A 12,943-nucleotide genomic window follows, 5' to 3' on the forward strand; every position below is an offset into this window, starting at 1 on the left:
AATTCACAATAGCTAGACTGTGGAACCAACCTAGATGCCCTTTAATAGATGAATGGATAAAAAAAAATGTGGCATTTATACAAAATGGAGTATTACGCATCACTAAAAAATGACAAAATCATGGAATTAGCAGGGAAATGGATGGCATTAGAGCAGATTATGCTAAGCAAAGCTAGCCAATCCTTAAAAAACAAATGCCAAATGTCTTCTTTGATATAAAGAGAGCAACTAAGAACAGAATAGGAGGAAGAGCATGAGGAAAAGATTAACATTAAACAGAGACAAGTGGCGGGGAGAGAAAGGGAGAGAGAAGGGAAATTGTATGGAAATTGTAGGAGACCCTCAATGTTACATAAAATTACATATAAGAGGTTGTGAGGGGAAAGGGGAGTAAACAAGGAAGAGAATTGAACAACAGCAGATGAGGTAGAGAGGGAAGATGGGAGGAGAGGGGAGGGGGGATAGTAGGGGATAGGAAAGGTAGCAGAATACTACAGTCACTAATATGCCATTATGTAAAAATGTGAATGTGTAACTGATGTGATTCTGCGATTTGTATTTGGGGTAAAAATGGGAGTTCATAACCCACTTGAGTCAAATGTATGAAAGATGATATGTCATGAGCTTTGTAATGTTTTGAACAACCAATAAATAAAAGGAAACATTAAAAAAAAAGAGTGAGTGGAACTAATCACATCGTTGTGTTTATCACATAGAAGACAAACAAAAGGAATATTTGCAAATAAAGACCTTTGGCCCATGGGACCAGCATTTTAACAATATTTCAGCTGTCTAATTTTATATCTAGAATTTAGCAAACACTAAAATACAAAATGAACTACATGATTTTATGGTGACTCTATGGACAAACACATTTATACATATTGGGAGTATTTAAAGGAATATAACATGCTTTCATATTTGAATAATTCTAATATTAATTATATACTACATGTGTTTATTTCTTATTCATGTTGCTATTGTTTCTTTTCTGCATAATTACTCAAAGGAGTTGAGATAACTTTTAGAATTTTGTAGTTTTTGTATTGGTAATATTACAAAATATTTTTACTATATAAAATTTGGACCCATGTCTTCATCATTAGTATTAGTGTACTACTTGTGGTGCAACCGCAATTTAAATAAGCGCATATTAAGAATTGAATATTCTCTGTTTGTCTTTTCCATTTTCTTACTTATGCTTTAACACTTAGTTACATTACCAAAAATGAAATCTGTTTAAACCTCCAAGCATACATCAATTTTGGCTTGCCATTTCACTGTTACATTCTAAAAATCAATAAGTGCAGTGAGTTCTTTGAAAGCTGTGCATCTTTCCTTTTTGAAAATCTATGCTGTGAACACTGAAAAAGAATAATTTGGCATGGATTCCACTTTATACAAAGACCAATTTCCATTATAACTGTATTGCCAAATTGCTTATATACAAGCTTCCAGGCAGAATTAACTTGTTATAAAAAACATGTACTAGATCTCACTTTAGCAAACTTTGAAAAATCATCCCATAAAATTTTGCATCCTGTTATTTCACCATCTGCTGTATGGTTCAGCATCATATAACCTTTGCCATGTGTGATTGTTAAAGGACTCAATTGTATTTGCAGCTTAGGTAGGACAAATTTATCTTGATGTATTAAAAGGGTAAAATGGTTTATTTTATCTCATTTCCACAAATTGTTGTATCTTTATATTTCCAACATTTATTCTGACATCAATAAATTATTCTCTACAATCATAAACCCTGACTGACATAATTCAGTAATTATATTTTACCCTACAAAATAGCTGTTTGGTAAATGCACTAGCTATAGAGGAGTGAGATATGATATCAAGTTATGCATTTGTATCTAATTTGTCACTAACATATGTAGGGGAGCTTATACAATGTCTAAAAATGCTCTCTTATTGAATAAATGATGGCTAAACATTACATTCCTGCATCACAACATGCATAATAAACTATCCTTACAAATTCACTCTCAGTTTATCACTAGACCCTAAAAATGCTTACAAATATTGTTGTCAGTACCTGAATTATCTCTTAGGAAACTGCACGGTGAAAGCCTATTGCTTGTAAATTAAAAAGAAAAAAATTAAATCACAGCAGGCAAGCAGAACAGGAAATGATAACAGACTCTTTCCTAACTGCCTCACCAACTATCTCATATTTAGTCAGTAGATTAAGTCATGGAAGATTAAAGCAGAAGCTTGCTCAGGGCATGTAGAAAATGCAAAATACTTGATTTGCAAAAATGTAAAGTGTAAAAGAGAAAAAAATGGGTTGGAAAAGCAATCATGTTTAAGAAGTCCCCGAAGAACCTAAATATCACTGTATTATATTTTTGAGGGATTGCCATAGTTTGAAGATAACTCATTAAATCTATCAGAATAACCAGCAAGAGGGCAATCCAAATGATAAAGCCATTCTAATGAAATGCAGACAAAGATTAAAACGAATTAAAAGTGACAAGTAAAATCCATTAGAGAACAGCTTTTAACTACTGTAATCAGAAGACGATTACTTACCTTGTCAATTAACAGCTGTGTGCCTCCTTTGCCCATAGACAAAAGATCTGACAGTGTCACAGGGATACTTGTAAGGCATACAGAATGGGGTCACCCGAGTGGCACATAGAGTATTCCTGCTTTCAAGTGAATCATCCAAACATCATTGAATATACCAAGCCCACAATTAACTATGCTTCAATGAGCTAACACTCTAGCAGAGTGAACATAGCAGTTGGGGCAAGTAATTAAAAACCAGAAATAATTGTATTTTGATTCATCAACTCCAGGAACACTTATCAACAACTAGAAATGCTCTGCTTGGGGTGAGGGGAAGAAAAATGGGAGTTGCAGAGAGGAACTATTCAGAAATTTTAACCAGGTAAAATAAAACCAGGTATTATAGCCTAGTATCCATGAAAAACAATTTATATTCTCTATTTTGGAGTTCTAGAAAACTAAAAATCCAATCCTTTCTTCTGGCAATCTACTATAAATCTTAACGTAGGCAGATTAAAAAGGAAAAAAGATCTTCTCAAACGTAGACAACATCTCAATTTACAAATGTTCACCAACAAAGGCAGCATTGATTTTTCAAGAGAGCTTTGATTTTGACAAGCATATTCTAAACTTACAGAATGAATGCTGAACAGGGTTACTTGATTTGGGAAGATTAATCTAAGTAGAGTTCAAGGAAGATAAAATTGTGTACAGAATCAATTCATCATCTTGAAAGGAAAAGAGCTAAAGCATATTTTTAAGTCCATGTTTTTCTTTATTACAACAAAATTATAGCATAAATGATTATGTACAGAATTGCCATACACCAGGTTTTCAACATTATATTTCTATTTATTAGTAACCACTTAGAAAAAATATTTTATTGAACATGAGTTAAAATCTGACCTGAAAAATAATAATAGGAATATAAAAAGTGTAAATCAAATAAAAATAAATAAATAGTAGTTATTCTAGGGAACCCAGTTAGAGAAAACACTTTGTTTAAATGTAACACTTATTTGCTATCTTTAAAACTTTTCAATAAAAGCATTATAGACATGAAAAAATCAGTTTCAGCAATGCATCCTGCTTACCTTCCTGACCCTTTTAATACAAAAATCTATCTCAGATTCAGAAGCACAAAAATTACATAGATAGTTGCCCAATATTAATGGAACAAGTGTGTTTGCTGATGCATTTGAGACCAACTTCTCATGCATAGAACTGATAAGTCTTGCCTTAATGGTAATATTAGTAGCTATCATCTGGGAGGTCTATAGTAGCCTAGTATCTAATGTGCTTGAGTGAGAGCCATGATCTGCAGACTTCTGCTTATATCTATAACTGGTTTCCATTGTATCATCCAATCCTTATTCTGCATCCCAATTTCACTGCAGTTATTCCTCTTGGGATTTGAGGTTTCTCTGGAACTCAAATCAGCTTGCTTGGATTCTATCATGCTTTCCCCCCATTCCTGACCATATTCAACATACCCATCATTCCCACTCCCTGAACCTGGCAGCAGGTACTCACTGGCTATGCAACTCTCCTATAATCATGCTCCTCACATGCTCTGGGCATTGCTACTGTGGGCTACTCCATCTGTTGTGTTCTACATATAGATCAAGCTTCTTTGTATGTGATCTGGACAGCTGGACAGTTCATCATAGCCAGCCAGGCCTACACTCTGTATAGACTTTTTCTAGTCTTCAAGTCTTTTTCCCTCTATTCCCAGCATCCGCCATTTATCCAACTGTTCTCACAAGGGTTTGTAATTGAACCCACTGAACATATAATAATATGGTTAGAATTATGATCCTTCACTGATTCTGAATGTCAAGTGTCATGGGTCCAACTAATGTCTGGAGTGCAGTTACAGCCATTTATCCATCATGTGTTCCCTTCTTCTGAGAATTAATAAAAAGGACAAAACTGAAGAAATACGTTGCATTGCAAGTATGAGTTTGATATGAATCAAGGTTGCTGCTCAGAATTTCTGAAAACAAAAATATCTTTAAGGGTTAAATGTCTTGATATGAGCCACCAAATTATTATCCTTAGATTATGTTACAGGAAACATTGTATTGATATTAATTTCAGTTATTTTAAAAGCATATTGGTCTTTCTAAGCTTGAAATATGACCTCAGTATGAGCAAGTCTTATTTAATCAAATAAAGATAGATACAGATTCTGAAATACAGGGGGTTTTGAAATTATAATAACCATTTGAGGAGAAACAGACAATAAGATTCTCTGAAGTGTATGATAAAATCAATGTCATTCATTCTTGTCTTGATACTTTATTTCCTTATATCCCTACTGAGCTGCTGACAGTATAATAGAGTTTCTAACAAGTGATTAGAAACTCAAAACCAGGAGAGTACATAGGGAAAAGCAGAGGAGGTTGATAAACCGAAACTATTAAAAATTTTTATTGTAAGCACTTATCATATCTTATAATGCTCATCACTACCTTTTAGAAAGTCTAAGTAATTTCATATATTTATTCAGAAAAATCTTATAATGTGCTTGTTATTGTGTGTTTATGTATGTATGTATGTATGTACAAATAGGCTCCATATTATCATATTTATCATTGCTAGTTCTGTTGGCATTTTATATTATATAGTAGGCTAAACTTTTTCTTTTCTTTAAATTCTTCTTATTGTAAAGAGGTATTTGTTTAAAAAGTTTACAATAATAAAATCCCATGGGTTTTCTTTACTACAAACATCTTTGCATAGAACAAAATACAGATCACTATTAAAGTAATTTTTCTGGTAATAGTAGATTTTAGTCCTCAAATTGCCAATAAATGCAATTACTTATAAATTAATTATCAAGGAAATTATCAACTGCAGTTAATTTAGGTGAATAGTGGAAATGCTCTTTAAGTAGCTCATTCCCCTTTCACCCTGAAATATTTTCCATTTTTATACATATTTAAATCACTAAAGGATGACCATATGATACTGCAGCCCTGAACCAAACATCCACAATCAGCTAATCTGAACCCCCCATTTTGCTAGGAGTAGCAGGAAAATGGAAGTGGGAGAGATGTAATTGGAGATTAGCATAAATTTGGACAAATAGGATAGGTAATTTTCCAAACCCTGATTAGCATAAAGTTGGACCGATAGCAATGAACAAAGTGCTATACAAACCTAGACCAACACACTCAAGTAACACCTGTGGGGTCCCTTCTTGCCCTGTGAGAACTCTGTCTCCTTTCTCCTTTCTTCCCACATGAATATATTCTACTCTTTTGTACTAAAAAATAAATTAAAATTACTATATATATTTTATATTAAATAATGTGATGTTCTGGGGCACCATATTTTACCAAATAAGACTTGATTTTGTTTTTAGCTACAGAACACAGTATCACAGGTTAAATTAGTAAAAAGAAAAATAATGGTAAAATTTTAGAATTAGGAATAATATACTGCCATCTCCATTCCACCCATATCTACAACATGTTGATAAATGACATGAGTTTTATTTTTGTTTTATTTCATGTGGGTTATTGTGCATAATCAATTTCTGCTCTTGTTTTTGTTTGTTTGTTTGCTTTTGTTTTGCTATACTGGGGACTGAACCCAGGGCCTTGCACATGGTAGGTTAGTGCTCTACTACTAAGCTATACTCCCAACCCCTACAATCTTTTTCACTTTAGTATAGAAAAGATTAAAAGAACTTTTTTAAAAAAACCTTTGGATTTAAATAAAAAATAAAAGGGGAATATTAGGGGAATATGACCATTGGAAAAAAGAAGTGACCAAAATACACATAAAATAAAGAATGTTTAAGACTAATGTGCCTACCTTATAATTGGGATGACAAGAAAACTGTGAATAAAGTATAGAGAGTTTTTAGATCTTATTTTTTAGAAGTGACCAAAATACATATAAAGTAAAGAATGTTTAAGACTAATGTGCCTACCTTATAATTGGGATGACAAGAAAACTGTGAATAAAGTATAGAGAGTTTTTAGATCTTATTTTTTATTATTTAAATTATCTATTTTGCATTTGATCATACATTTATATTTAAGCTTAAATATTAAGATGACTTTTCAGTTAACATTCTTTACTTTTTAAATTTCACCAGAGTTATTATTATTGTTCTTACTTTTATTATTGTTATTAGATGGCATTTATTAATGATTTGCAAAGAGTATTTACAAATTTATCTTCACATGAGGTAGAGTAATATTTTTATCTTTCATGGAGTGATAAATACTCTGTGTATCTTAAAAACTTGATACAATTTAAGTTGCGAACCTTACAAGATGAAAAAAAAAACAATTATATGAAATTTATTTCATATCCCATCAAGAAATAATTCTTAGACTTGGAGAATGACAGAGCTTCCAGGAAACTTAGAAATAATTTAATCAAATTCATGGAATGTGAAGGAATTAAAGATGCTTCCTTGGATTTGATGAAAGAAACAGGTTTCAGAAATATAGGTTTCAGACAAGAAACTAAGGTATAACCAGTAGAAAACAGAGTCATTTGCTGTCCATAGGTCATCAACAAAATTATCTATAACACTCAGATTGAGCAAGATAAATCATTTTCTCAAATGAAATGGAAAAGTGAAAAGAAGAGTGGATGCAGATAGACTTTTTTAAAAGTGAAAGGATGCAAGAAAAATCCACCTTCCAAAGATCAACATGAGTAATCCATAAGAATACCAAAGTATAACCAAATGATTTTCACTTTTTTTTTTTTTAACTAGGGATTTAACCCAGGGCACTCAACCACTGAGCCATATCCCCAGCCCTTTTTATTTTTTTATTTCGATACAGAGTCTCACTGAACTGTTTTAATACTTCAATTTGCTGAGGCTGGCTTTGAACTCACAATCCTCCTGCCTCAACCTCTGGAGCCATTGGGACTACATACATGTGACACTGTGTCCAGCCTTGATTAACTTTTGATGGCCTATTTTTTTTTTTAATTTCTTGTTTACCTCCTTCAACTACTGAGTTCAGATATGGGTAATATGTTGTGTTAATTGCTATTTCATAATAACGAACAAAACCAGCCTTAGAACATCACAAATTTGAAAAGCTTGGAAGAAAAGGTAAATTTCTCAATACAAAAAATCTTCATTAAACCATGAGGAAATAGAAAACCTGACTATTCTATTAATGTACAATGAGTTTGAGTCAGTAATAAAATTTCTGCCAAAAAGAAAAAGCCCAGGATTGGATGTCTTCACGTTTAATTTTAACAAAGGTTTAAAGAAGAATTAACACCAATTTTTTTCAAAATATTGAAAAGGAGAGAATTCTATAGAATTCATTCAAACTCCTTCTATGAGCCCAGTATTACTCTGGTTCCAAAATAAGACAAAGATACGCGAAGGAAAAGAAAACTAAATACATGATTAACAGAGATGCAAAAGTTCTTAATGAAACAAAAGCATCCTGAATAAAACAGCACATCAAAAAGATCATACAGCACCATAAAGTAGTATTTATCATAAGGGTACAAGGATGGTTCAATGTGTGTAAATCAATACATGTAAGACATCACATCAATATAATGAAGGCAAAACACATATTATCACCTCTATAGATGCAGAAAATAGTGTATAAAATTCATCATCCTTTCATGATTAAAAACTCAACAAATCAGGCATAGTAGGGATGTACTTCAACATAATATAAACTATAACTGACACACATCCTACATCATGTTGAATGAGGAAAATCTGAAAGTGTTTTCTTTAAGATCTGAAAGAAAGTAGGTACATCTACCTTCACCACTGTTATTCAACATAGAAGTAGAAGTCCTAATGAGTGAACTCAGGCAAGAGAGAGAAACAAAGAAACAGAGAAAGAAAGAATAGGAAGGGGAAAAGAAAGAATCTAAATTGGAATGGAAGAATGGAAGAAGTCAATTATTCCTGTTTGCAGAAGATACGATTGTATGTAGAGAAAAATCAAAAGACTCTACCAAAGGGGGGGGAAACTGTTAGAAATGATAATGAATTCAGTAAGGTTGCAGGATACAAAGTCAACACACAAAAATAAGTCGCGTTTTTGTATACAGATAATGAGCTTGCTGTAAAAGGAATCAAGAAAGCAATCCTATTTACAACAGCTAATAAAACAAAACAAAACATACCCTAAACTTTTCTTTTTCCTAGGAGTAAATTTACCCAAGGAAATGAAAGATCTTCACAATCAAAATTATAAAACACAAATTAAAGACATTGAATAATACACAAAAGAATGAAAAGACATCATTAGTTCATGAATTGAAGAATTAATATTGTCAAAATGTTCATACTATCCTAAGCAAATTGAAAATTCAATGGAATCCCTGTCAAAATCCAGTGCGATTCTACGCAGAAGTAAACAATTCTAAGATTCACGTGGAACCACAAAAGACCCCAGTACCCAAAGCAATCCTGAGCAAAACAAACCAAGCTGAAAACATCAAAATACCTGACTTCCAAACATTCTACCATAATACTAGCGTAAAATATGTTGACCATGAAACAGAACAGAAAACTGTGAATTAAATCCATGTACTTGCAATCAATTGATTTTTGACAAGTATGCTGAATAAATATTGGAGAATGAGAAATCTCTTCAATAAATGGTGCTGTGGAAACTGAATATTGATGTGCAGATGAATGAAATCAGACCCCTTTATCTTACCATACATAAAATATTGATTCAAAATGAATCAAAGACCTAAATATCAGGCCTAGAAAATATTAAACTACTAAAAGAACACATAGGGAAAATAATTTAAGACCTTGGTATGCAGAAAGATTTTTATAAGACTCCCAAATAACAGGCAATAAATGTAAAAATAGACAAATGGAATTACATCAAACTAAGAAGCTTCTGCACAGGAAAGGAAATGAAACAACAAAATGAAGAGAAAACATGCTCAATGGAAAAAAATATTTGCAAAGTATTCATCCAAAGAAGGATTGGTATGCTTAATATATATGGAACTCAAATAACTCAAGAGAAAACATTGAATAAAAATGGGCAAATGATCTGAATAGACAGTTCTCAAAAGAAGTTATTCAAAAGGTTCACAAGTATATGAAAAACTACTGAACATCACTAATCATCAGGGAAATGCAAATCAAAACCACAATGAGATATAATTTCTTCCCAATTAGAATGGCTATTATCAAAAAGGCAAAAAATGAAATGCATTCTGTTATATATAACAAACTAGAGTAAATAAATATTTTTTTTAAAAAAAGACAAAAATAACAAATGCCAGTGAGAATGTGGAGAAAGGAAAATTCTCACACACTGTTAATTAAACTGTAAATTTTATGTACAATTATGGAAAACAGAATGGAAGTTGAATTGAATTTTCTCACCAGGAAAGGGGAATATTCCTCAGGATGTATAACCAGCTGAAAGGTGGCTGCAATGACATGGCTTCCATATATGAAGGGCTTAGTCATAAAGAGTGACTGCATCACTATCGCTATCCTTATTAATCAGAATCCTAACAGTCATAGAAGGATGAGTGCTCCTAGGATTTAAAGAACTTATTATAGTTTCTCCTACCCTAAACAGGAAGTATAACTTCCTAAAGAGGATGCTATTATGTTCAGTCCTGATTATTGCTACTATAAATAACCCAAATATAAACAGCTATCATTTATTTCTTTCAATATGTTATCTACAATGATCCTGTAAGGCAAATGAGCTCATGATATGGTGTTTTCTCAGGTGAATAGACTGAATTTCATCCTCACTTAAAAATGACAACTGCACTCCTTGTAAATCTCTCAAACTATAGGATTTTGTTGAGATTTATTTTAAATACATCCAAACTGACTACTTCTCACTACCACTACTACTGTAGTATACACCATCTTCCTCTGATTATTGAAAATCCTTCTAATGAGTTTCTCTCCTTCTGGACTTGCTTACCTACAGTCTATTCTCAACCCAGCAGCCGGAGTGATCCAGTAAAAATATAAGTTAGATAATGTTATGCCAATGCTCAAATCCTTCACTGTCCATGTCAACTAAAATGTTAAGGAGAGTCTCATAAAGACACAGTGTTTATTAGTTGTATTTGAAGTGTCTAAAGCACATTGTATCATCCCTAAATACAAAGAGAAACAGGAAAATGCCAGATCCTTGAATGCTCCCTTTTTGTTCTCCCAAACCTAACCAAGTTGAAGAAACAATGAAAGCAAACCTGGACTGAAAAGGCCAGATACATGTTAGTTTATGGACACTGGCTTCCTCTTATGCACACTGGGAACTAGGGCACATTAGTGCTATCTGTAGAAAGCTACTTTCTTGCATGTGCAACAGGATAGCCATTCCTTGTGATGCTGGTTATATCAGCAAACTAAGCATACTGAGTAAGCTAATGCTGATAATGTCACTCCTTCTTCAGCCTAACATATAAAACTCCTCTCTCAGTGGGGACTGCCAAGAAACAGAGGGTACTGTGGAAAGGGCACATGTCACTTGTCCAGCTGGCTGCCACTAAACAAAACATCACAAGGGAGAGGAGGTATGCTTGTCTGAGCACAGTGGAGGATGGAAGTGCTACCTGTTCAGAATGATACTATTAATTCCGTGGAGTAGTGGGCTGTGGATTTGACACACCCAATGGGTATTTACCAAGAGGAGGTGCTTAATATTTATTGAATAAATAATTAAAGCTCCCAGATGTTGAGTCATTTACCATGAGCTATATGCCCAAGAGAGAAGGATTCTATTCAAATCAAGTCTCTTATTTCATGGTATTTTACTTACTAATTTGTGACACTTGCCTAACTTTCTTATGTGGCACTTATTATCAACTTCAGACAGAACGGCCAATTATAAAATATTCATACTAAATTCTGGCTGTCAGTAGAGAATAGTCCTCCAGCTCCAACTGGATCATATAAGTCTTGTTCTATAACTACTGCCTAAACTGCAGTTCTATTAGTCCCCATTCCAAAATGATGCCTCTGATCTTGTGGCCTCAATGAAAATGTAGTTTTTGCTAAATAGGTATGCATATTTTGATAAATCAATGGGTATTTGGAAGCTGAAAGAGTTATAGATTTTTTAAAAATTAAAAGTATAAAAGCAGGGAAAAAGTACCACAACCACTACTCCAGAATCATCATAAAAACTGGCCCCATGGTCCACCTCCTTTTATCTCCTGAATGAGATAGCTGCCTTGATCTAGCTCCTACAGTCATGGTGATAATCCAATGGAAACTTCTAAAAACTTAAAATAATTTTTCTAAGAAGTATAATGGTGAAAGGGACAGGAAGGGACTTGAGAAGCTAAAACTAGAGGCACTTTTGGAGGCAATTGAAAAGTTTTAGTTAGAAAATATGTAAAAGGGATAATAAGTGCTTGAAAGGAAAACAAAGTTCTAGCTAAAATGAAATACTGGGATTTTTTTTATATTTCCCTAACTCCTTATTTTATTCATGTAATTGCAAAATATTTAGATAAGATTGTAGGGAGAGGAAAACCCCCAGGTTCCTTTGTCGTAGTAAATATCCTTCACTGATGTGAATAAAACGTCATGAAAACCTATGTATGAATAGACAACGGTAAGAAAACAAACAAATTTTATGGACAAAATAAGAAAGAATTCAACTTTCTTAACAACACATTTATTTCAAAGACTATCGTATAGTAACCTTTAGAGGATACAGCAAATTAAAAGCATGGCCAATAATTCCCAAGATTCTTACTTGGTTATTTTCAGTGAGCAAATGCTACATCAAAAGGAGAAAAAAAAATCACTTTTTTCCTAAACATAAAATTTCTGATTAAACTTTACTCCCCTCAATTCAGTGACACAATAATACAGGAAGTTTGCAGAAGTTATTTTGCCTTCGTTGTGAGATCCACTTTACTAATGGGAACTTCTTTGGAAACTGGAGGCATTCTAACTCATTCTCCTATAACTAGATTTGTAAACATTAAATATTAATTGATAAAATCATGTCCTTTTGACCTGGAGTAGCTGTGGAACAATTCGATTAGAATAAGGCCTTCAATCATTTATTATGGTGATTCTGGGATAGTTTTGGCTCTTTTCCTCTGCTCTTTTAATTTCAATTTTTTAAAAAATCTATAACACTATCTGCCTATTACAGAAACTATTTTAATTCTAACAGAATGTTCACTTATTAACCTGAATAAATGTGAGGATAATAGTTCAATAAACTGTCATAAAATAAAGTTTCTACTGTGGCTTTCTTACAATTATTTTTGAGGTAGGTAGTATTTTAGATGCTTTTAAAAATACTGCTATTGTTAAGCTCTTTCAATGTTTATTCACTTGGTTTCATTTAAATCCTCCTGATTTGCTTAAGAAAGAGAAAACATTAGAGAAGCTAAAATAAAATTTATCATCCAAAAGATGTAGTTAGGAAGATACAGTGTT

General features: G+C 32.7%; 1 protein-coding gene across 3 annotated transcripts in view; it reads right to left on the reverse strand.

Moving 5' to 3' along the window:
- Znf804b (zinc finger protein 804B) overlaps positions 1-12,943 on the reverse strand; it is a 493,759-nt gene that overhangs the window by 196,448 nt on the left and 284,368 nt on the right. Inside the window, exon 1 of one of the 3 annotated variants that reach the window (XM_078040458.1) lies at positions 2,548-2,652. The exons of the other annotated variants lie outside the window; for them this stretch is intronic. Within the exon in view, the coding sequence (XP_077896584.1) occupies positions 2,548-2,583 (36 nt within the window). The 5' untranslated portion in view covers positions 2,584-2,652. Of the gene's footprint in view, positions 1-2,547; positions 2,653-12,943 lie in introns of those variants that run through there. 3 annotated transcript variants of the gene reach the window in all.

Source organism: Ictidomys tridecemlineatus, chromosome 2, assembly GCF_052094955.1.
Source record: "Ictidomys tridecemlineatus isolate mIctTri1 chromosome 2, mIctTri1.hap1, whole genome shotgun sequence".
NCBI classification, from domain to species: Eukaryota; Metazoa; Chordata; class Mammalia; order Rodentia; family Sciuridae; genus Ictidomys; species Ictidomys tridecemlineatus.